The sequence below is a fragment of the Corvus moneduloides genome, chromosome 8, assembly GCF_009650955.1.
Source record: "Corvus moneduloides isolate bCorMon1 chromosome 8, bCorMon1.pri, whole genome shotgun sequence".
NCBI classification, from domain to species: Eukaryota; Metazoa; Chordata; class Aves; order Passeriformes; family Corvidae; genus Corvus; species Corvus moneduloides.
In genome coordinates this window covers 3,504,699-3,527,628 of record NC_045483.1, presented here as the reverse complement: position 1 = coordinate 3,527,628, position 22,930 = coordinate 3,504,699, and the positions used below count along the sequence as shown (strand labels likewise).

General features: G+C 45.3%; 1 protein-coding gene across 3 annotated transcripts in view; it reads left to right on the top strand.

Annotated features, from left to right (window-relative positions):
- Positions 1-22,930, top strand: part of LHPP (phospholysine phosphohistidine inorganic pyrophosphate phosphatase) — a 72,707-nt gene that overhangs the window by 7,088 nt on the left and 42,689 nt on the right. For all 3 annotated transcript variants that reach the window (XM_032116572.1, XM_032116574.1, XM_032116573.1), the window contains exons 2-6: positions 4,333-4,520; positions 4,760-4,913; positions 7,032-7,095; positions 7,972-8,064; positions 14,293-14,384. In XM_032116572.1, coding sequence (XP_031972463.1) covers positions 4,333-4,520; positions 4,760-4,913; positions 7,032-7,095; positions 7,972-8,064; positions 14,293-14,384 — 591 coding nt within the window. The remainder of the gene's footprint in view (positions 1-4,332; positions 4,521-4,759; positions 4,914-7,031; positions 7,096-7,971; positions 8,065-14,292; positions 14,385-22,930) is intronic.

Genomic DNA, 22,930 nt, shown 5'->3' with positions numbered 1-22,930 from the left:
TCAAATAGCAAAAGTGCTCAACATGCTTTCTTTGAAATTAAAAAAAACCCCAAAGCACTCTGAAAAACCAAAAGCAGGATAAAAAGCCAATTCTGGAAATCTCATGTAGCTCATTTCCAAGCCCCTTTGAAGTTGATGTTGGACAGTCTCCAAGCTCAGGCTTGTTGCCTCTTCCAGGGTTTTGCTTTCTGCCCCACCGCCCATCTGCACAGGACCTCTGGCTGTGGGCAGGGCTTTCCCCCTGCTCCTGTCTTAGGAAGAACCTTCACTGCAAAAGACAGTGGGGAAAGATGGGAAATCTGAAGTTTAGCCTTATACCTTTTCCTTAGTCGCTTCAGCCATGTGCAGGATAATGTGAATTTAAGGAGTGGTGGTTCCCAGCCCAGATTCCAGGACCATTGCTTTTCCTACGGGTGTCACAACCTTTACATCATCTGAAAGAACCAGGTTTTGTGTTTTATGTGCCCAAAGGCTGCCCATAAAGGTTGGCAAGGGCAGTTGGCTAAGTCTGCACAAGGTCAGTGAGGATGTCTAATAATTGTCCTAACACTTTACCTGTTATGGAACAATAATGAGAGTTTTTTCATTATTTTCGGGTGAGTGAGCCTGGCAGATGCTGACAGCCAGCAGATGTGTAAAGTTCGAGGTGATTTGTAAGGGACCGGCTCATCTGACGCATGGTAATTGCATTGTGGGACATTGTCACTCAGCCCCGTGTCCTGCTCCAGCAGAACGAGGTAAAGGTCAGTTCAAAGAGCTGCTGAGGCATCAGGGGCAGCTCAGGGCTGAAATTAAACCCCTCACATCCGCCTCTCCCCTGGGCAGGTGCTCACGGCGTGCCTGGAGCCAGGTGGGTGCCCTGGGTGGAGATTTAGGGATCATTTGGGTGACCAAGTGGTTGTTTGGATCTGGAGTGGGCTTAAATCCCTCTTCTGGTAAGGCTGGTGTGGTAGCTCAGTGCTCATTTGTCCACTTTTAACTGGGGGCTTGGAAGTTTCTTTTTGTGACTTTTTCCTTCAGTGCCTGTGTGCTGTGGCAGCTCCCTGGCAGAGCAGGCGCTGGCAGCACAGCCTGTGTGACACACAGCTGGAGGGAACACTGAGCCTTCCACCTGCTCCCTGCTGCCCTGCCTGCTCTGCCAGCCCCTCCAAGAAGGGCTCTGAGAAGTTTCTTTCGCCACTTTAGCTGGGTTTGGCATTTGTCACACCCTGGAAGGTCAGAAGCTGCTCTCCCCTCATGCAGGTTAAATCAAGCTCATCAAGCTCCCCCGTTCCTGCTTATGGGCATTAGGAGTGGTATGAGCAGTGATGTTGGAAATTGAGTGGATTTGTCTGATGCTGAGCCTGCTGATGGCCCCAAACAGGGAGGGAGAGGCAGCTTTGGGATGTCCACAACTACCTGGACCATGCTGGGTCCCTGCACAGTGCTGTCTGTCCGTGTGCTCGCCTTGTGCTCTAATCAGGATCAATTCCTGGTGCTTATGGAGTTCAGGTGGGATCTTTAGCATGGCCACAATGTGTGGGAGTCAGCTGAAGGCCTGATTGCATGGCTTTCCTGGGTGTGCCTGTGCTTCTGTAACAGACCTGCTGATAAATCTGTAATACGCTGGAGATCTCGATAAAACGTGTGTTGTGTATTTCATCTCCCACTGCCCCATTCTTGTGTACTTGCAAGTACCTAATCCCCCTGCTCTTTATCTTATAGGACATCACATTACAAATCTTGTTCTTTATTCTTCTCCTGACATCCTCACATTTGCCAGCAGTGGAAATTGGAGTACATTGCTTTGCTGGGAGTGTGAGCAGTTCAGAGGCTAGAGGTTTTCCTTGAAGCTTTGCAGCCCTGGAGACTCACTGAGCAAAGCATCTCACCTGGCAGACACAGACCTTCAAGCTACCTCTTTTAGTTTCTCCTGGTACAAAACCTGCCTGACCAGGGAAACCGAGGGGGAGTTTTGCTATAAACATGATTGGAGCCAGGATTTCCCCCACTTAGAGCTGTTGGTAAAAGCTCTCCCTAATTGTTTAAGTTCTGATTTAATAGTTGTTTGCTGGCCTGCAGGCTCTGGTCACCATCCCTGTGCTGAGCATCCAGGATTCATCCCAGTGTGTGTCTGTGTGTAATCCTGAATGTGCAGGTGAGTGTGCCTGTTCTGTGCAAGGATTGGGCAGAGAGGTTACAGGGGGTCTTTTTAGAGATGTTAACTGGGAAGGAAAAGGTGGCTTTTCATCAGAAAGATATTTTTAGAGAAATAAGTATTGTCTAGAGTTTTTGTGGATTTTTCTTTCATTTAGTGTTCCAGGATATTTTTGGAAGTCCTCTTCAAGTGTCACCAGATGACTCCCATTTTCTGTCCAGCTTGGCCTAACTCACTGTAGACCTGATCCTAAACATTTTCTGAGCTCATTTGTTGGGGTGGTAATTGCTGGTGGCCACAAAGGCATGAAGTGTCCAGACTCCTCCTGCTTTAGTCAGTCCTTTCAGAAATGTCAGTCTGGTTTTCATCTAAAATGCTGAGAAAGAAGTGAAGTTTGTAATACAGGAAAACTGAATCTATGCTTTCACCAAGCTGACCTGTGAGGCTGCTGGTTTGTCTGTTGGTGTTGTCCCTGGATTCATTATTTTGACCTTTAGGAAGAGAAAAAGTAGATTCTAATTCAACAAATGCCTACTTCCAGGCAGTTGTGAATCATGGGATTTTTTTTTCCCCCTGAGAGTGTGCAGAGAGGCTTTACATTTAGAATAATTTTTTTTTTTAACCACGGCACACTCTGTTAAAGTTTGTTGTGTGTCCAAATTACACTGCTTTGCTTTTTAACTCCAGCTGAAACCGTGTCTCGAATAACAGATGTGGAATATTGTCATCCCACTGTCACACCAATTGTTCATTGTTCTGAGAAGGTCACATCATAATTCATTAACAATAATTATTCCCTGGGTACACCCTGCACTTCTTCACTCAATTGCTTCATTAACTTGAGAGTGAATCTCACATTCAGTGCTCCAATCAATGAAGATATATTTATAATGTACAAGTGGATGCTATTAGTTACAATATATTAACTGCCTAATTTAAAATAGAAAAGCTATCTTTATGAAGGGCAATTAACCACTAAGTGTAATTGATAATTCACATATCTATGATTAGGAAAGACAAATAATAAGAAAGAAATGAATCACCAGCATTATTAAAGAAGACACTGGCATGCAGTTTTAATGAGCAGAAGGGGCTCTCTGGGTCAGGACCGGATTTCCAAGAATCCTTTGATGGAAAGTTCATCAGATCTGTTGTTTCGAAGTGGTTTTGGTGTTTGCACCAACCAATTGAGATCATCTTCCCTACAAAATGCACCCAACATGTATGGTAGTCTTGAGAAGCAATGCAGGGAATTCCTGAAAGAGTCTTTTTTCTTTTTAATACAAAGAAGAGTCATAATATTTTTATAAGAATTTAGAAGCCTAGTTCCAGACTTACCTAGGTATCTGAACCTGCATGAGCTCAGATCCTCAAAGGTAATTATGCACAAATTCACATGAATACTGACAAAAAGTAGGCATTTTCACGTATTAGAGGAGCTGAGTGACAGTCCCTTAGGCAAATGTGTATTTCTTTTAATTGTGGTACATTTTCAGTGTTTCTGATTTTCTGTGGCCACTTTGAAACACATTGGGTCTCCAAACAGCTGACAGCTCATCCTTGGGGAAGAGGCTTTTTGAGGACATCCACAGCAGGTCGCCTGCTTGGATCAGGAAACTGAGCTGCTCAGAGGCAGAGGGCTTGCAGGGGGTTCACAGAATCACTGCATGGTTTGGGTTGGAAGGGACATTAAAGCTCATCCCATTCCAGCCCCTGCCATGGGCAGGGACACCTTCCACTATCCCAGGTTGCTCCAAGCCTTGTCCTGCCTGGCCTTGGACACTTAAGGAATGGGGCAACAGCACAACTTTTGCAGAGTACTGACCCACAGGAACCATGTCCTTGTTTCTGGACACTCGTGGCCATGTTTTCATCCCCTGAGAAGCCATTTACCTGTAAACATTTACTAATGAATCCCTTGAAGTGCCAGATTTTTTCAGGATTACCCACCAAGTAACAGCACAGGGGTTTTGTGAGAGATTTAATGATAAATGTAAGGGGATCTACCCCAGTGTTGATAACACATCATTGAACATCTGGCAGCTGCAGTGCCCAGAGTCAGGATTTCAGCTGCATCTGGTTACGGCAAAGGATCCTGCTGCTGGTTTGGAATATCTTCACCTTTTTCGCAGAACTGACATTCTCATCTCATTTTTCTTTGTCTCCTTAACCCCTCTGCTGCTGTTCCTCCACAGGATCAAAGCCTCTGGGCTGAAGCTGCAGCTCTGCACCAACGAAACCCAAGCAACCCGGGAGAATTTCGTGAGGAAGCTGCGGGCCATGGGCTTCGACGTCTCGGTGGCCGAAGTGACGGCGCCCGCGCCGGCCGCCTGTCGCCTGCTGAAGGAGCGTGGCCTGAGGCCACACCTGCTGGTGCACGATGGTGGGACAGCACTGCAGGGACACAGGGAGGGAGGGAGGGGAAATGCTCTGTTTTCCTCTTTGCTTTAGGATGGACGAATAGGTGTCTGAAGGGCGCTTGATTCAGAGCGGGATTTATTTATTTATTCATATATCGTCATGAGTGAAGGGAAACACAAATCTGGGGAAATGCCATCGCTTCCATGGGATCTGCAATGGTGAGGGATTTGTGATTTTGTGGTTTTTTTCCTCCTTCTGTAGATCTTATCCCTGAGTTTGCTGAGATTGATAAGACAAACCCGAACTGCGTGGTTCTTGGAGATGCGGCAGAAAACTTCACCTATGCAAACCTTAATAAGGCTTTCCAACTTCTGATTGGGATGGAGAAGCCTGTTTTGATCTCCCTTGGAAAAGGGTGAGTTAAGCTCTGTCTCTGTCTGAAGTCTCTGCATTTTTTAATAATATCTTTAATGAAGGCCAAAAAACAATGTGAGCACTCACAGTACCAATTTTTCAGTTTTTAATCTGTGTGCCTCTGCTGAGAGCCTGATCTGATCAGGATCTGTCAATGAAGAGGACTTTTGTTGCTTTAAGAGAGCCTCAAAACCTCATAAGAATGGAGAGTTTGGGTTTTGGTGTGTGACCCCCAAGTGAGTGAGTATTTAGTATCTCAGAGGTGAGAACTGTTGGTTTAACTGCTGCCTGTAGCCACGTGTTCCTCTCTGAACTGAATATAAATGATTTTTCATAGTGAAAGAAACAGATTTCAAGCAGGAAGTTATTAATTCCTGTGCTGAATAATGACAAATCCCAACAGCCTCCAAGGAGTTACTCTTATCTGTTGTGTGATGCATGGGTTTAAAGGAGACTGTGCATATTTATCTTGGGGAAAGTGCAGTGACAACTTTGCTCAGTGGTTCAATAGACTGTAATGGGCATGAAAACCCTTCCTAGTTTGTGGGTTATTGATCCAGCAGGGGAGAACTTATCAGTGGGAAGGAGCAGTTAAATTCACTGTGTTGCCTTACCTGACACTCATGCTCTAATCCTCCAACAGGGCTGAAAAATCCTTACTGTTTCTCAGAAGGATGAGGAGAAAATGTTCAGCCAACAGGAGAATGGCTAATGTACATAAAATAAAAAAAATAATCAAATTTTGTGTTGTGTAATACCATATTTCAAAACTAAATATAGAATCAACCTTCGTTTAGGAACTGCATTGTGATCAATGCAAAAATGCCTTTGTACCCTGTGCATGTAAAAGTATTTGGTCATTCATTAATATAAACAGCTCTTTTTTGTTACTTTTATGAAATATTATTTTTCATTTAAAAAAATAAAGATTTTGGGATATTCAGAGCTCAGTTTTCACCAAGAGCATATTGTTTTTTAATGTCTGATCATTGAGGTAACATGAATACAAGTTCTCTGGTGAGTTCTTCAACTCAAAGGAGGGAGATTATAAATTGTGAGAATTGTTCTCCTGCCTGGAGAAGCCTCGTTGATGCAAAGGGCCACGTACAAAACCCAGCTTCATTCTTAACCTGCAGAACCAGCACGACTGGGTGGACCTTAGCGAGGTGCCTGCCTTGGGCCAGCAGGTTGGTTTTGGGAGAAGTTTTAGTTCATTCCATAGAAAACAAAAGTGTCAGAGTCACTGAAGCAGAATGCCCTGCTCCTGGAAATGGAGTGATTTACATTTAGCATCTGTTTTGGGCTGAGAGTGGGAATTGGCTTTGTAATTTCTTCTGTCATGCCACTGTCAGAAAATTAAGCTGTTTACGCCAGACTATAGAAGGTTAATGGCTGTTCTAGCAAAGGTCAAGTGGTCATTTTAAAGGAAGGCTATGCTGAATAATCGAAAATGGCAGAAGGATAAGGCATAAAATCTTAGCTGACTGCTCATCCTACCTTTTTTTCCTGTTGTATGGAAACCTATCTTTGCTCTGCTCGGAGCTTGGAAGACCTGTGTGAATGTGAATTGCTATTCCAGAAAAACTCTCTGAAGATACCTTCTAATTCCATGAGCTTCATGGCAACGGGAGCATTTTTAGAAGGAACAAAATTCAGCTTGGAGGGCTTTCTTAGCCCTGATAAACAGGCTTTCCTTGTGTTGGGGGCTGAGACAGCAGTGATGATCCTGTTTGGGGTCTCCTTGCAGACACAGCGAAGGGTCACAGCTGCTGGTTGGTGCCAGCCCTCATCTTTTACCTGCCAGGGGGTCTCTGTCACTGTGCAATAAAATGCAGCCCAGTCCATCCTGGTCTAAGCACACTGAAATCCCTTTGAACCACTGAAGTTGTTCCCAGATGGGTTTCTGGTCTGGGATCCTTCCCCTAAGCGTTGCATGGTCCTGAGCCTGTCCTTTCCTTAACTCCCGGTGTTAAACCAAGGCCTGGGATTTTCTGATTACTTGACTTTTTATGCAGCCATATGGACACCTATAAAGGCCCAGAAATAATAAAATGTGGTTTCTTTGTCTTTAACTGCCAGCGTTTTCATTTCATGGGAACTTTATCACTTTCATTTCCAGACGCTACTATAAAGAAACCGATGGTCTGAAACTTGATGTTGGAGCATATATGAAGGCATTAGAGGTATTTTATAGCTTGAATTATGCTTACTCGCCCTGTGCACCTTGTTAAAAGAGCAACTGGGATAAATATGGGTCATCTTCTGTAATTACTCACCTTGGTGGAGGGAGTTTCCACACATTGAAACTCATTTGCTGCGTTCTAAAGATGGGCGGATTCATTTATTTTCTGCCTTTGTTCCTTTTTTGGTTTAAATTTGTTTTATTTAAAACGTGAACTTTTTCCATTGTGGTGCCTTTATTGCAAGTGAGGCCCTTGAAAGGAGGAATCAGAAAAGAGAAAAGTGGAATATTGTGTGCAGGATACCCAGGAAAAACCTTCAGGTCCACGTTACCTGCTAAGCTCTTACTTGTCTAAGAACAAGCCAGAAACAATTTTTTTCAACATAGCACTGATATTTAGTTGCAGGAAAATGTAACTTCTAAAATCTCCTTTTTCAAATGTAACTTCTCAAAACCCAGATTTGAAACTCAGTTTTTCACTTGAATCATTAAAATTATATCGGGTGGTTGAAGGAATCCTGTAAATCTTTTAGGGCCCTCCAGTGCATTTGATAGTTTTATATAAAGGATATTTGCTGTAAGAGTGATGCTCTTAACAAAATGAGCAGTACTGGAACTGGGTTTGAAGATTACTCAGTGATGGAGAATGTGAAAGATTTGTACCTTGAAGTGTTTCAAGAGCATTTTCTCCCCTGCCAGAGAACTTCAAACACTTCTGTTATCCAAATTCTCTGATATTTACCTTCACCTGCTAATCCATTGTGTTATTTAAGGGCAAAAATCCATAATCACAAAGGTTTTATAACTGGAGTTTATAGAGTCGAACAAATCCTTTTCTGATCAGCGTTTTTTTGTGTTTCTCTCTTTTTTTCCCCAGTATGCTTGTGATATCCAAGCTGAGGTTGTGGGGAAACCAGCAAAAAGGTTTTTTGAGTCAGCCCTGGCAGAGCTGGGAGTTCCACCAGAGCAGGTAAGGTTGAGGTGCCACGACCACGGGCTGTGCTGTGTATTTCTGCTCACTGGTGCTTTTTCCTGCTTTGCTATAACTTTGAAAAGTTACAAAAGAGGCTGAAGGAGAATGTGACCAGGACTCAATGCCTGGCAGAGGCAACAGAGGTGCCCCAGTGTCTGGCAGTCTGCTTGGAGGCTGCAGGGTGGTGGGATTGATCCCAAAATGTCATTTATTTCCTGTGCTGTCACACTGACTACTTTTTTTTTTAGTAAAAGGGAAAGGCAGAAGTAAAATATTTTGTAATTTTGGTGAATGGGAAGCACTGACTGACCCCAAACCTCCTCCTGTATTCCTGCCTTTCCAGAAACATGCTGAATGTGTCGTGCTTCCTCAGTACAGCCCATTTTTCCCCTCTCTGTAGTTGTTCCCAGCTCCTCTTTATTGATTTGTTGTTCTGTCACACAGCACATAAGGATGGGTATGAGAAGACTCACAAACAGCAGTGAATTACAACACAATAATTCCATCAGGGGGGTTTGGGTGACATTATAAACAACAGGAGCAAAGTTTGGGTGGCTTGTAGGTCCCTGGAGCCTGGAGATGAAATTATGGCCCTGTAATTCAGAGTGTGCTTGGGTTTTGCTTTATTACAGAGTGGGGAGATGGAAAAGACCTAGTGGGCCATCTAATCCATCTCCTTCCCCATGCAGGAATGTTCCCTGCTCCACGGTTATTAATGTTTTGTCCAGAGTAGTTTTCAGAGAGCTGAACAACTGTCAGCACCCTGGGGGTGGTGTTCAGCCCAGTGGGTTTTGTGGGAAGGCAGCTTTTCCTGAGATTTATCAGGATATTTCCCTTCTAAACTGCATCTCCTTATTTCTAGTTTTATTCTAGTTAACAACCAAAATAACTGCTTGCCTTCCTGAATATTTTCTCCATCCAGTTATCTCCAGACTTGTTATCATTGCAGGAGTTGTTTTTTACTTAAACTGTGTGGTTTAGCTCTGCTGCTTCCCTTCATTCAGTCCCCCTGCTTTCTTCTGTACTCCCTTCAGTCTGTCCATATCTTCCCAGGAACAAGATAGCCCAGTCTGGACTATCCCTGGAATATCCCAGGTGCAGCCACAGCAGTCATTCAATCCATTCATCCAACCAGCAAACCCCAAAATCCTTTTCAGACTCAGAGTAGCATTGGAAGAAAAACTATCTGGAGAAAAAAAAAGAACAAAAAAACCCACAAGCCACAGAGCTCAGCCCTTGGATACCTTGTGTAAATCACACAAATACAGGTTTGTGTGTTCTCTCAGAGTTGATTGGGGTGCAGGAGTAGGAGGGAAGGTGTTACTGCTGAGTTTTTCCCTTTTCCATAGGCAGGGAGGTGCAGTTTCCTCAGACACTTTTTCCCAGCTCAGGGACTGCCAGGGCCACTGAGGGAAGGCACCATTACAGGGATGCAACACCAGAACTCCTGTCTCTAAATCCTTGCCCCAGGAAATAAATCTGATGGAATGCATCACCAGGCTGGCAAAAATGGTCCCATAGGATGAGCCCCAGTGAGTGGTTCCCATCAGCTTCAGGAGGATTTGTTTTGGGTACAGAAAAGCAGGAATTATCCCAGGAGAGATAATTTACTCATTCTCTGCTTTTGCCATGGTGCTACTAGTGCCTATCTTTGTATTTTGTCAGAGTTTTGGCTTTTTTTTTCTAATGTGGGTATAGTATTTTATACTCAGAGAGATTGGAGATGAAGGAAGTGTGTGCCAAACCAAGGAGTGCAGCAGACATCACTGGATAATGGCACCAGTCACTTCATGCTTTCTACCATGGAAAAAATAATCCACACTGCTGGAGTTAAAGCCTGCATCATGATTTACACGTGTGTAGGAAGAACAAATTACAGCCAAGCAAACTGCCTTAATTCTGACATCTTTTCCTAACTTTTGAGTGCTTGACCTTGCAACTTTAATGTACTTTTGGAGAAGGATTTGCAGGTTGGTTTAGTTCATGGTACCTGGTAATAAAACCTTGGTATATTCACTTCAGTAAGTTCCTGTAATGCACTGCATTCCATTTTAATCTGCATTTGTAGTGACATGACAGGGGCTGGTTTTACTTGCCTTTGCTTTTACGAAATGTTTATTCCAATAATTTATTCCACCTGTGGAATGCATTTAATCCATGCCATCATTAAACCATTTTAGATGAGCTATGCTTTTGAAAACATATTACAATTTTCTTTCACTTGGCTTTTAATGAAAAATACCTTTTTAATAAAGCTGTCTCACCACAGTAATTTGAGACAGTGGCAATTCTGAAATTCCTCAAGCTGCTTTAATCAATAAAGTTATCAGCAGTCGTTTCCCTTGATAACTGCTTCTTACTGGGACCCTGACTTTGCCTTCTGCTGCTGAGATGTTTTCAGCCTGCACTTAGAATAAGAGGAACTCCCCAAAGTCCAATTTTCATTTTAACCTTTCCTCAATAGCCTAGAAATAACAGATTGCCAGTATTACTTTAATAGGTTGGAAATTTAAACCTCTTAGAGGTAACCAGACCTATCTGACAATTCAGTACTATGACAAAGAATAACACATCTTAAAGGTTACTGAAATGCCTAATTCATGTGTTTTAAGGCAGCTGTAACAGTGGATGATTTTTACAGCTTTACAATAAAACCTAAATAATGTTAAGGTTCTGGTAGTTTTATATAATCATAAAAAGTTCTCTCTGTAGCAAATTATCCTGTTTTAATGGGAGTTATGGCAGGTCGTGCTGGAGTCCATAAACTACTGGTAGTTCAGCAATTCCCATTCCTGCCACCTGCAAGTCTCAGGTGGGAGTTAGTGGTGCATGAGAGCAGAGGGAGGTCACCTGGGGGTGGCACAGGGGACCTGCTCCTGTGCCAATGTCCCCTCCTTGCTCACCAGTCACAATGGGGCAAGATCTTCCATCCCAAAATAAAAGTGGCCAAGGGAAGTTTCAAGCTTCAGTCCAGCTGAAAGCTCAGTGAGAGCTGTCTGGCCCTGCACCTTTGGAGTTCTAAGACAGAAACAAGATTAAAATTAGCAGTAATGTGGGATCCTGAAGCCTGGGAGATTATTCCTTGGGCTAAGGAGAACAGGGAGAAAAGTAAATCTGTTGTACTTCTTGTGTGAAGGGGTTTAATACATTAATCAAGGTTTGGTGTATAAGCTTTATCTCTTTATAGTCCTGGTACATTTAGCTTGATTAAGGTTATTAAATCTGTAGCAAAAAATCTGTTTAGGCATAAATATGTCTGACTCTGGAAGCATTCTCTGTGCTAGATATTCTGGTGGAGTTAGCACACTGCCTTCTGTGCATCTCTCTGTTTGCATCCTCCATGGGCTCCAGCCTCCAAAACATCTGAGCTTGTCCTGGTAAACACTGCCCTGCAACACAAGCAGGGCTGGGCAAATCAGGGTGTTCTCATCCTTCTCCCTCCTTCATTTCCTTACTCTGTGATTCCTTTTCCGATCAGACATTTTTCTGTGATCAGTTAATGAATGCTGAAACTCTGCAGACAAAAACTACCTGAGGTTCCCCCTCAGCACCCCAAGAGCATCTCTAAAGATTTATTAGTTTTGGCTGCTCACCTCACTGCAGCTCTGGGTCTGTGGCACAGGCAGCAGCAGTGGCATTGCTGACTGTGGGGATTATGTTTTGCCTTCCCACCCCTAAATTCTTGGAGGTCATGTTCATCTCCTGTGTTCTCACTGCCCCTTTGGGCTGAGTCTGATGGGGACCTTTGAGAGCAGTGTTTTCACATGTGCTTTATTTACTGTGTGTGTACAACCACACACCACCTCTCACCAGCTCAGGGAAATAGAAATTACACCCATCCTCATTCTTTGATGATTTGTCTTAAAACCCGGAGAGACTCACTGCATTTTTCCCCTTCTTTTTAGTTAATTTGTAACCAATCTAAAAAAGAAACTTCTGCTGAAGGCTTGAGCAGATTAATGCTGTGATCCCTGTGTAAAATGTGAACACGAATGGAGATCTTTTAATTCCTGCTTTCAGTGGGTATGTGACCTTTCAGTTTTATATCTTTCTCTCTCTTCTTACCATATTGCAGTCAGAGAGGAAGTTAAACCCAGGTTTGACAGGTAGAGTTTTTTTATTTCCCTTGACAGCACACCTTTTGACCTCTATCTTCTTGCCAATGATTTTTTAAATCCTAAATGATTTGGGAATAATTGCTCCTCCTTTAGTGATTATTGCCCTTCACCGATAGTAAATCTGTGAAATCCCTGGGGGCTGGAGCACATTTCTGTATGCGTGTGCCACAAGCTGGCCTGGACAGGCATCGCTGCTCAGCTGCAGCTGCACTTCCAGAGCCACCAGTCTTGCAGGAAAACTTCCCTGGATGGGGTAAAATACAGTCCTGGCAAGCTGGAAAGTGCTTAGTGGGCTGCCCTGCTCTGCCCTTTCCCCTGGTCAGGGGAAATTCTTTTTAGGATTATGAGGACACAGGACTGAAATTGTCTTTGCTTCAGAAATCTCATCCTGAATGTCAGGATTCGGGCTGAGCAAGGGCATACAGGTGGTGCAGCTCTGTTGCCTCTCACCCTCAGGGAGGTGGAGGAAGGAATTTTGGAAAAAAAGGGGGTTATAATCTCTTAAAGCCAATGGTTGACAATGATTAGATATCCTGGAGCAGCTTGGGGGGAACTGGTAATGGTGGTTGGCTGGGGGTGGTGTTGCCAGGTTCTCTGTATGCAACGGTGCGATGATTCTCTTTTCCTTATCCACATTTACATGCTTTATTTACTAATTACTTAAATGTAACCCATCATTTTCTCCCCATTTTGTGCTGGATTGCTGGTTTGGAAGAGTAGTAAGGAAAGGTGAACTATGTACAGGAGAAGCTACACGTTTGTAGCTCAGTTTGGTTTATGAATTCTCTCAGAAAATTTAGGTCTATCCTGAGATCTCCTTTACATGCTCAGTAATACGTGGGAGAAGATCCTGTTGCAATTAGAAAATTCATAAAAATAGCTCTGGAGGTTTAGTATTTTTATTCTTCCTCAGTATGTGTTTAGCCCTGCCCAGCCGATCAGAGCTGGGGGAGGGATGGAAATTCAGGCAGGAATGTCTGGAGTTGGAAGGTGCTGTGGTTGTGAAAGCCAGGCAGTTAAATTTATGAAGCAAAAGGCTGATTCATCAAGATGAAAATCAAATAGTTAAAGATGCAACTAATTTTGTTTTGGCTAAAATTCAACTTTGATACGAAAGGTGCAAAAATCTCATTGATAAACCACATTGCAGACTTTCAGATCTGTGCTTCCCCAGTTTTAGGTGCTGCCTCTGTTCTCTGCAGAATAATCCAGGACACCTTTGGGAGGTGTAAAGCTGATTTTTTTGATCATTAATGGAAAATCACTGTTTTGTGCATATACTGGGTTTTGTTGAAACTATAAAATGGCATCCCCCAAGCATTTTAAGTTTGAAGAATAAAATAAATGTGGTAATTTGTGATGCAGGTTGATAAGCACTTGAAATTTTGTCGATGTGATTGTCAACAGAAAGGACCCCTTGGCTGATACATTCTGATCTAATAAATATCTGTATCAGAGGCAGGAAGGTGCTTTTTGCACTCTGTTTTTATCAAACACCAGACAAATCTTAGCACAAGCAGTTACTTCTTTGGTAATCTACTCACTTTTGTTTATTAATATTTGCATGTACTTAAGCTGATGGTAACACAAGCCATGCTAGGCCTGTACACATCGTGTCATATTATGCAAAAATGAAGAAATTCCATTTTACAGTGACTTCCCAAATTTCTATATCAACCTGAGAACAGGTTGGGATCAAGCTCTCAGTGATTACAAGCTTAAGCTTTTGACTAGCCTGTAGAACACCAGATTTAAGAAGCTAAGCTTAATTTAAGCTGCTTGGAGCGTAGCAGGAACGGATTGTTAGGAACAGAAGAAGCCTAACTTCATAAAACTCACCATTTTCTTTGAACTGTGCCCAAAATCCCTTTGATTTCTGTGATTGATTACAAATTGTGCCGGTGTGTGCTGTGCCAGTATATTGCTGGAGGAGCTCTGGCATGAATTACCCTCAAGGTAGGATGACTTTTAATCAATACGATGACAATATTATCTTGTTTAATTTGTCCGATGGCAGCATTAAACCTCAAATCAAGCTGTTTGTTATGTCAGGGGAGGGTGACAAATGGCAGAAATGAACTTTTCCTGTATTTCACTGTCCTGACAGGCCATCATGATCGGGGATGACATCGTGAGTGATGTCGGGGGAGCCCAGCAGTGCGGGATGAGAGCGCTGCAGGTGCGGACCGGCAAGTACAGGTCAGTGCCCACCCTGCACATCCAAACCAGAGCCACAAGGCCAGGTTTTTTCCATGCCTTTTCCAGATCCTTTCCCCTTGGTGTCAATGTCTTGCATTTATTGTCTGCACAAGCACCTCCTCGTGCAGCAGAGGCTTTGGTGGATGGTGATACTTTCTTTTGGGAAAACGCTGTGTGAAAGTGGCAGGAAGGGGAAGACAAGAGTGTCTTTGATCTTTTGAAGAAATATTTTCTGCCAAATTACTGCTGTATTTTTTTCATCACAGCACATAGAACTGGTGTGTTTCTTGGGGTTTGCTTATTTTTTTTCCTGCTGCTGCATGAAAGCGTTGTACACGTGATATAAGACGTGCGTGAAACCCATGGCAGGGTTAGGGTTATAAAATTAGACTGTTGACTCAGCCATCCCTGGGGGTCATCTCTCACAGCTTTAGGAAGGGCTCCATATGTCTGCTCTTCCCTCCAGACACATATTCAGCACTGAGGTGTCTGAAACACGAGAGCTGCTTCCCCAGCTCTCACAAGAGTGCAGGATCCTGCTGCAGGGTCACTCATCTCTCCAAACAGCCCTGCAAACCCTTCCCTTGCAGGTGTCCCCATGATCCTGAGCTCTCACTGAGCTGTCACAAGTCCAGCTGCTGAGGAGGGCCCCGAGTGCACCTCTAACCAGGCAATGACCCAGTGCTGAGCAGGTGCCTGGGCCAGGTTAGGTTTGAGGGCAGCTCAAGGTGACTCCAAATGCAGTGCAGACATCTGTCCCACTGTTTGACATTCTGATCCCAACACCCAAAATCTCCTTTAACCATCTCCTCTTATCCTTAACTGTGCCTCCTTGTAGTATGGTTCAGCCACACCCTTTGTCATCTGATGTCATTTGTATTTTCACAGTTTTTCTTCCCTTTCAAATACTGAGACTGTAAAAGAGGGATGCTCCTTTGGGGAGAGATACAGCACATGAGAGTCATGCTTGCCATAAACTGTCTAAAAAGTTATTTTGTTCATTTTCAAGTCAATCTGCTCCTCGATTTTCTTTTTTAGTTTGTATAAGGTGATAAAATAATACCCAGTGCCTTAATTCTAATGGACCAGTAAGTGATGGTTTCTGAGGAAAAAAAGTCAGGTACAAGGGTATTGTATTTTCTATAATTTTAAGATAGTACATCTAAAAATCACATATGTATCTGAATAAAGCTTGGAAAATATCAACTATTAAAGAAGTAATTGTATAGTTTGTGCTTTTGGGATTATTTGTATCTAATCTTTGTAGTCTCAGGACCTAGACTTGATGATCCCTTCCAACTCAGGACTTTCTGTGATTCTAATCCCCTTAGTTTCCTAATGGAGGAAATAAGGACTCAGTGGTTGATTTTATTCTGATATTAATGGGGTCACTTGGCAAATCCACATTTCGTTGCCACACAGATTCAGGTGCCAGTGAAGAAGGTATCTTTGCACACAAAGGTGAATTAGATCTTTGCTACTGACCAGAGCTCCCCTGTTCCATACTTTGTCCATCATAAAGTATGCCCCAGGTGATGCCACAGCCACGCTGTTCAAGCAGCTGACATAAACTCTGTGTACACACACACATAAATATGTATAATCATATGCTAGAAAAACATTATCTTATATCAAGTCGTGAGTCATGATTTCACAGCTGAAGGGGAGTCAGCAGCTGTTCTAGATGGGGAACAAAGATTGTTTTCCACTGTTGTGTTTCCTGTTTCAATGTGTGGTTGGTGTTTTCTCAACTCGTGTGTATTGCAGAACAGTGAAATACAGATGAGTGTCTCTCTCAATTCCCCATGTGGTGCCAGGCCTGCTGTCAACAACTGGGAGTAAAATGAAATAACTCCTGTTTGCCAGGAGAGGTCAGAGGTGTATCTATATTTTTAAGAGTGGCTTGTTTAGTACACTTAGAAAATCAAGACTCACAGTGAGAAGAGACAGACAAAACCCCAAGTGATTGGCAGGATAAATTAAAAATAAATAAAATATGTTTTTTTGGTGGTGGGGTTAGTTTAAAGTTTGATACATAAGATCATATATAGGTTCTGTCTTCCCCTTTAGTCCTTGCTGACACAGAGCTCTGTGCTGCACCCGAGCACCTCTGGATGGCATTGTTGGCTCGTGCACGTCACTGTCAGCCACAGCCTGGGCCTTCCCCACCAGCTAAGGCTGTTTGTCCAGAAGTGCTCTAAAGCACAGAGGTGTCTGGGGTTTGCTGGGCTGTGGAGCACTGGTGTCGTGGGATTGCCACAGGTTTTGGTAACAGAGCCACAGAATGGTTTGGGTTGGAAGGGGCCCTGTTGTCTCCCTCCATCCTCACCCCAAGGCTGTCCCCGGCTGGCAGGCATTGTCAACTCCAGTGCACAGGTGTGCTTGGGGCAGCTCTCCTGATTTCAGGGCTCAGTGCAGTTTACATGAACATTTTAGGAAAAGGTTCTTCCCCCAGAGGGTGCTGGGCACTGCCCAGGCTCCCCAGGGAATGGTCCCGGCCCCGAGGCTGCCAGAGCTCCAGGAGCGTTGGGACAGCGCTGCCAGGGACAGGATGGGATTGTCAGGGTGTCTGTGCAGGGATAGGAGCTGGACTGGATGATCCTTGTGGGTCACTTCCAGCTCAGGATACTCTGTGATTCTACAGTTCTGTGGGTTTTGAGGTCTGCTGCCTGCCCAGTGCCAACCCAGGTTATGCAGGGATATGCCCTGGCACTGCCCCCTCCCCAGGCTCTCACCCTCCTGACCTCTGCAAAGTCTTCTCCACTGCTGGCTGCTCTCAGGGTGAGATTCAAAATGTGGTTTAAGCTGCTGCAAAAACGTTCAGTTTTGCACCACCTTGCATGGAGTCCTGCAAGTTGGCTCCTTTCTCTTGCTTCTCTTGGATCCTTAAAGTTAATTAAAATCTGTGCAGCCTATTTGCTTTAATATGACACACGTTGGCTGTTCCTCCTCAGTTTCAAGTGTTGAACTCTTCTTTCTCAGTAGCCAAAGCAGGCATAGCATAGATGAGTCCAAGAAATACTATAAAGCCTGTCTGTAGCATGGAATAAAACTTCGGCTGGCACAAGTCAGGGCAAAATGGGAAGGTGAGGGGATGAGATGGGTGTGTTGGGGTGACCTGACATGGGATGAGTAGTTGTTGGCCAAGTACAGCCTTTCCTAGGTGTGATGTCTGAGGGCAAAGGGTCACTCTGGGCTGCAGCTTTGTCCTCTCTCAGTTTGTCCCATGTCCAGGATGGATCAGGCCATTGCTGCAGGCTCCTGAGGGCTGTGAGATTTGCCAGCACTGGGAAATGTGATGCCAATTCCAGAGTTTCTGTGCACACCTGGCCCTTTGTAGCCAACATCTTTCCCATCTAGGGAAGAACATGTTCTTGTCTTCCCGCACAGGGTATGTGCTAATTCCACTTGCAGCTAATTGGCCTTGACATCAAACCAAGGATTCCCACAATAACTATTGATTCTGCAATGCTCTGTAATATCCTCGTTCCTCTTGCCTGCAAGTTGGAGCAGAGAAAAATTACTTTGAGGCTTTTCCAAGTGTCTCCTTGTAACTCTGGAAACAGCTTCCAGGTGCGTCAGTGTGTCAGCTCGCAGTTGGGTATTGGCAGGGGGTAAGAATTGCTTCCCCCGTTCTCCCTGATTTCTACATAAAGAGCTTTCCACTGCTGGTGTGTGGCAGTAGCCAGGAATACTCATGGCAGTGCTGCCCACTGCCCCTGCTCACCTGTGAGCTCTGGGGTGGCTTTGGAATCTGGCAGTGTGGATTCATCCCCTTTCGGTGCCCACCTGGGCTTTCCTCCCTTTGATTAGGGATTTATCTCATGGCTGTGGCTGGTACTGACATCAGAGTCAACATCCCTGAGGTGCCTCATTACAGACATCAAGGATTCTCCAGGGATGGAGAATAAAAGGATGGAGGCCTGTGAGAGCTGCCATCTCCCTCCAGCTCTGCCACTGTTCTCCAGGAGAACTGGGTCAACTTACTTCATGTATCCCTGCTTTTTAATTATCCCCTGGGAATAATTATCCTGACTTCCTTGATAAAGTGGCTTGTGATCTGTTCCTCTTCCCTGATTAAAGAAAACACACAGAATTGCTGGTAAATTGGCTTGCCAGGAGAGAAATCAAGACGTGACCAAGACAAAAGTTGGGACAGAGGAGAAGTCTTTTAAGCTGCCATCAGCAGCTGATTAAGGATTGAGAAAAACAGGTTGTGTCATCAAATGAAGTTATAAAAGTATTCTTTAAAAAATGTCCACACATAGATAAATTCACTGCTGTAGCTGTGTAATTCACTGAAAGCTCATGACAACTTCTGTGAAGAAATAGTCACCTCTTGCTGCTCTGCAGGGAAGGAGCATCCCTCCACCCTCCCTTTCTTGCTCCATGTTACTAACCCAGCCAAGATGAACAATTTTATGAGTTCTTTCCCATCTCCTGGGTACCACCAGTGTGTAATGAGAACGAGCAGGCAGAGGCACTCCCTTTGTCCTGTGACACAACCAGAGGCATTCTTAGGGCCTCACATCCTGATAATTAAGCCTGTTTCAAGTATTAAATGGAAAGAGTTCCAACCCATATTTGCACTGTGAAAAGCTGTATTTTAATTCATGTTGGTTAATGTCTTAAGCAATGTTTATTAAAGCTGGTGTCAGCAAGTTGATTGTGATAACTGATTGCAGGCAGTCCCAAGGCATAGCCTTGTCGCCCTTTATTGCATATTCAGATCATGATTTGCTCTGTCCGTGTGAGGATCTTCACATGTTTTTATCAATTTCCTGACCACAGTTTGGTTACCATAATATTTCAATCAGCGCTCAGAGTAAATACTGCAGTACCTTAGCGTGCTCTTCTGATCACAGCCTTACATCTTCCCAGTATATTCCAGTGTCCAGTCACAGAAATTAGTAGCTCATGCATAAATTTAATTATCTTCAGTCTAAAAGAGAAGTGTGAGTTTGAGGGAGGTTTATTAGCAGGTAATTTATTTGTTGGTAGCATAATAAACCTCGAGGGAGCAGAGTGTGCTCAGGACACAGCCATGCTGTGTGCTAATGTGCTGTTCTGAAAAAATCAGTCTGAATATCAGGAAAGAGATCAATCTGCAATGAGAGTAGGATAAATAAAGGAGGAATGGACTGGGTGAGTGAGGAAAAGTGGTATTACTCATCAGTCTGACAGTTCTGCTCTCTGCCTGTCCAATGACTGACTTTTCCTCAGCAGTCCCACTCTAATCAACTCTCATCTCCAGCACGTAGGAAGGGAGGCAGTGTGCACTTTGCAAAGCAGGGTAGCAGTGACCACATCAGCTGCACTTTTGCTTCCCTCTTGCCTCACATCCACCCAGCTCATGCACCAGCAGAGACAGCTCAGGTTTCCATTTCTCCTCTTCTAAAGCTGATCAAGGGCTGGAGGAGGAGGAGCTGGTGCCAGTATCTGCTACCTGAAACCAGAGGCAGCGGGACCTGGTGGGGGGCACGTGGCTCAGTTGGTCTTGATGTGTAGGACTAAACCACTTCCAGGCCCTTTCTGACAGCATCCAAAGCTAATGGCCTTTCTGCTTTCATTCCCTTTTGCTCTGGTGCCTCGATGTCTTGGCAGTACGTGCTCCTCCAGCTTGGGCTGGCAGCCACCCTCCCTGCACAGCCACGTGCGCTCTGCCTCTGCCTGAGCAACACCAGAGCCCTGGGCAGCTGCTTGTCCAAAGCGTTTGCCTTTCCTCCTCCCTGCAGACCCAATTCCTGAGCTGAGGTGGTGCTGGGGGCAGGATTGTCTGAAAGGAGGCAGCTCAGGGCTTTTCCAGGCCTTCCACAGGGTGTGTTCCTCTGCACAGCACCCTCTGTCACCGCAGCACCCGTGACCTGAGCAGCACAGTCCAGGAGATGGTCCTTGCTTATTTATATCCCTAGAGGCCTTTCCTCAGCACCTGCACAAGGCTGCAGTGAAAGATTCCCCAGGGAAGAAGCCTTTCTCAACACTTGTCCCTTGCAGAATGCTGAGCTGTATCAGCTTGTCCAGCCTTTGACAACGTTGATGAATTCCATACCAATGGAAAATCACTTTATTTCTGTGGAAATGTAAATGAGAGTGCTGAAATGTGCTGCAGAAAGGGCACAGCTGGGACAGCTGCACAATTTGGGTTTCACTAGAGATTTCCTTTTTTTTAAAGTGCAGGTTCCTCTTCTCTGCTTATCTTTTTCCTGTAGCTAAATATCCTCCAGGCTCTTTGGTGCATGGAGTCCTCTCAGAGAGACTGCTCTGATTGATAAAACCCAGGCAAAGCATTGTTTTCAAAGGGAGGGAGAAGCAAATAAGAGAGAGACAGGCCAAGTCAGCTGCTGATGTAACTCCCTTGAAGCAAATGGTTCAATATCTGGAATTTAATCTGGCTTGGGCCCTTGCTCGTGCTGTAAACATGCTCAGGAGCAGCAGTGCCAGAACAGTGCCTTGTGCTGGCACCCTGCGAGCACAAACCACCTGAGTGTTCCTGTTTTAATGCTGTTCTGTGTGCCCATAGATGCTGGAGGGTCCCTGCAGGCTTAGCCAGTGACATTTATTTTTTTCTCTATGAGTGAGTTTAACCAACAAACCCAGAGTTGCTGCCCTCCATCCCTGGAAGTGTTCACAGCCAGGTTGGACAGGGCTTGGAGCAGCCTGGGATAGTGGAAGGTGTCCCTGCCTATTGCAGGGGATGGCACTGGATGAGCTTTAAGGTCCTTTCCAGCCCAAACCATTCTGTGATTCCAGCAGCTGCAGAGGGGATGCAGACAGGTTTTGTTGGGGTGCAGGGGACAGGGGCTGCCAGCCTGCTCAGGACAAGGGAACAGCCCCAAGGCACGGGAACTGCTGCCCTCCAGCAGCCTCCGGGGCTGGGTTTCATCCCCTTTGGGAGGCGTGATGGGACTTGCCCAGAGTTAAAAATAAAGCACCCAGCAGTGCCAGCTTTAGGCCTGCTGCAGCCTGGGATGTGTCTGGTGTGAGTGCTCGTGTGCTGCAGCAGCAGCATGAGTGCGATGCCACAGAAGGGCTCCCCGGGCTGCCAGCGCTGCCCTGCTCCTGGGTGCAGACAGCCTGCAGCTGGCCCGGGATGTGACTCACATTCACACTTTGCCCCAAAACCATTACAATTCTCACTTGTCTGTGGTTTTCAGTCGCTGTCAGCAGCGGGTATGGTTACCCCTCAGCCCTGCTGAGATGAGCTCATTCAGCCCACGAGGCTGGTGCTGTTGTGTGGGGCCTGCATCCTGTCGGGCCTTTAAACTCCAGCCATTAGCCTCCCTAAAAACCAGGGATGTGTGTCTGTGAGGAGCACAGGGAGAGCCTGGCTGCTCTTTGCGTGGATCTGCAGCTCATCTCAAAAGCTTTTCCTTGCTTAACTTGCTTAACTGTGCACAGCAACACATCACTTGCTTAAATGGGCACAGCACAGGCATTGGCTGATCAGGTGTTGCAATTAGGGAAATTAGTGCAGTGAGTCGGATGAGGAGCAGCTGGGGGGGCTCAGGGGCGACCTTCTTACTCTACAACTACTTGGAAGGAGGGTGCAGCCAGGTGAGCGCTGGTCTCTTCTCCCAGGTATCAATCAACAGGACAAGAGGAAATGGCCTCAAGCTGTGCCAGGGGAGGTTTAGATTGGCTTTTAGGAAAAATTTCTTCACAAAAAGGGTTGTCCAGCCCTGGAACAGCTGCCCAGGGTGGTGGTGGAGTCCCCATCCCTGGAGGGGTTTAAAAGCCCCGTGGATGTGGCACTTGAGGACATGGGTTAGTGGCACTAACAAGAATTTGGGGAAGCAGGGTGAGGTGATGGAGCTGTCAGAGCTGAGTGGGTGGATGGGAGCTCACAGGCTGCAGCCACAGGGCTCTTCTCCATCCCCATTCCCAGTGCAGACTGGAGGGGACACATTTCTCACTGTGTGAATTTCCAGAGGGCTCTGTGGGGCAGGACATGGCCCGCAGACTTGTGGAATGACGAGAACTGTTCAGCTCAGCTGTTGGCTGCACAACACTGGGTCCAGGCCTAAAAATAGGAGGGTGTCTGACCCCAAAGTGAAGGATTTTCACTCAAAACCCAGCCTGGCGCCCAGCCAGAGTGACATCATCCAGAGGGGAAGTTGGAAAAGCTTCCAAACTCGTTGCTTTCCGTGGAGAAGTGCTAAATGCACGTGTCAGCGGATAATCAAGCAGCACATTTGCTGTGGCCATGAATCAGGGGAGAGAGGGAATGGGGAAGGAAAGGCCTGAAGGGGGAGGAACAGGATTGGATTTCCATGTTGGAGAAGAGTTTTGGGAGTGTTGTCCATGTATAACTCAAGGACAGATGATAAGGTCCTATTCAGGCTGAGTCTGTCCTGTAAAGATGACACTTTCCTTTAAGTGTGCTAAAAGTTACTGTGCTGCACTCAAGGTTCAGACTGTGAACCTACCCAGTGGGTTTTGGTGATATTGGCCACAGCTGTGGTTTGAGTCTGCATGATTTAGACTTGCAGGTGCATGGATACTGCTCATGGTGGTTGTGGAAGCATCTGAGATGGCCAGGTACTGAC